Consider the following 2277-nt stretch of genomic DNA (forward strand, 5'->3'; position numbering starts at 1 on the left):
GACGGAAAACAGGATAAAGACATGCTGTGGAAGAGAGACAGAGATTAATAACAGATATGATTCATTGCAGAGAGGTCTGTTAACACATAGTGAGTGAGAAAGGTGACTGGAAAGGAAAAACTCAATGCATCATGGGAATCCCCGGCAGCCTACGTCTATTGCAGCATAACTAAGGGAGGATTCAGGGTCACCTGGTCCAGCCCTAACTATATGCTTTAGCAAAAAGGAAAGTTTGAAGCCTAATCTTGAAAGTAGAGATAGTGTCTGTCTCCTGAATCCAAACTGGAAGCTGGTTCCACTCACATTGTTGTTCTTGGTTGATATGACAACCTATCCACACTCTGTGCACCACAGACACAAAATCTGTTCTCTACTGAAACACATTACTCCTGCTGCTGATGTCATAATTGATGTCTATGAGCACAAACTGTGACTGCTCCACATTTTGCAGTGAGACCGTCTCTGCATCTGTGCCTGGGAGCCGGTGACACCCGAGTGTCACAGTGTATGCACACTTGTGCAGTTATTTCTATTTTGGATGCAAAAAGTCTTGAATGTCTTCCTTCAGCGTCCGCAGCGTCTAGACTGCTGTGTGGCACAGAAATGATCGATGCAGTAGCTGAAACTGTAGGGCTCGTTTGTCTTTTCTCAGCAGGAGGAAGCCAAGATGTTGACACTGGTGAAGCAGGAAAAAGAGGAGAGAGATGACTGCAACTTGGACCTGAAGGTGGAGGTTAACATAAGGGCGGAGTGTGGCCTCTCTGCAGGTGAGTGTGGCCCCCACACAGTTACATCGGTGTTTTGTTGGCTGCTCACATGGTTTCAGTGTTACTGTCTGTCCTTCTACAGCTTTGGAGCCCAGCGAGGAAAGCCCCCCTGCCGACACTGTTCTCGACACCAGCGTCAGCAGCCTCACATCCTCCACTTCACAGCTGTCCTCCTCTCCTGCTGATGCCACGGTGGACCTGACCTGCAGGCCTCGAGCAAAACGTAAGGCTGCTAAGCCCGTAGGTAACAGCGAGGGGGTCCCGGCCTCCGAAGCGGCTCGCAGGGACCCTTTGGGAAGCCTACCTGATATGGCTCTGAAGCCAGAGGTCCAGACAGATGAGTTCGCAGAAGATGACCTTCATCCCTCTCAGCTGTCAGCCACTATAGCCTCTGATGAGTCGAGCTGCGACCGCCTCAACAGCCTGGGCCTGGATCTGGCCTGGATGCAGAAGCGTGTCAGTCATCTGGGAGCAGCCTATGCAGTAGCACAGCTGGGTTTGGGGAACACGGACAGCGGGCACCCTTCTGCCTCCTTCCCCTCACAGGGAGGTGGAGACAGTCTCGACGGCCCCCCGACTATGCTTTTTACAGGCGGCGCTCACGAGATGGCTGCTTTTGCTGCCTCCTTCGACATGGCTGCTGCTGCCGCCGCCGCTGTAGTAGCTGCACCCCCTCCACCTCTGCCCCTCCCCCTCCTCGGACAGCTCCCACTGGCACTGCCAGCAGCCAGAGGCGGCCTTACAGGAGCAGCACCGCCGCCGCAAAAGAGCCGGTGGCGTGCGCTGTGTGCGGACGCGTGTTCCCCAGCACGGCCGGCTTGGAGCTGCACCAGCGGGTGCACACCGGGGAAAGACCTTACACTTGCTCTCACTGTGGGAAGGGTTTCGCCCAGCCCAACAACCTGCGGGTTCACCTCCTCATCCACACCGGTGAGAGGCGTTATCGATGCACACTGTGCGGGAAGAGTTTCATCTCATCGAGCCATCTGAAGAGGCACCGCACGGTTCACACGCAGGAGAAACCCTACAGCTGCTCGCGCTGCGGCCAGTCCTTCAGCCAGATGTGTAGATATGATTCATTGCAGAGAGGTCTGTTAACACATAGTGAGTGAGAAAGGTGACTGGAAAGGAAAAACTCAATGCATCATGGGAATCCCCGGCAGCCTACGTCTATTGCAGCATAACTAAGGGAGGATTCAGGGTCACCTGGTCCAGCCCTAACTATATGCTTTAGCAAAAAGGAAAGTTTGAAGCCTAATCTTGAAAGTAGAGATAGTATCTGTCTCCTGAATCCAAACTGGAAGCTGGCTCCACAGAAGAGGGGCCTGAAAACTGAAGGCTCTGCCTCCCATTCTACTTTTAAATACTCTAGGAACAACAAGTAAGCCTGCAGTGCGAGAGCGAAGTGCTCTAATAGGGTGATATGGTACTACAAGGTCATTAAGATAAGATGGGGCCTGATTATTTAAGACCTTGTATATGAGGAGCAGGATTTTGAATTCAATTCTGG

At 52.6% G+C, this 2277-nt stretch overlaps 1 protein-coding gene across 1 annotated transcript; it reads left to right on the top strand.

Annotated features, from left to right (window-relative positions):
• Nucleotides 1–215: 215 nt before the first annotated feature.
• LOC112847166 (uncharacterized) lies at nt 216–1855 on the top strand. Its single transcript, XM_025908230.1, has 2 exons — nt 216–767; nt 850–1855. The coding sequence occupies exons 1-2, from the start codon at nt 668–670 to the stop codon at nt 1755–1757; spliced, it is 1008 nt and encodes a 335-aa protein (XP_025764015.1). The 5' UTR covers nt 216–667; the 3' UTR covers nt 1758–1855.
• Nucleotides 1856–2277: the final 422 nt, after the last annotated feature.

The sequence above is a fragment of the Oreochromis niloticus genome, linkage group LG6, assembly GCF_001858045.2.
Source record: "Oreochromis niloticus isolate F11D_XX linkage group LG6, O_niloticus_UMD_NMBU, whole genome shotgun sequence".
Classification (NCBI taxonomy): Eukaryota; Metazoa; Chordata; class Actinopteri; order Cichliformes; family Cichlidae; genus Oreochromis; species Oreochromis niloticus.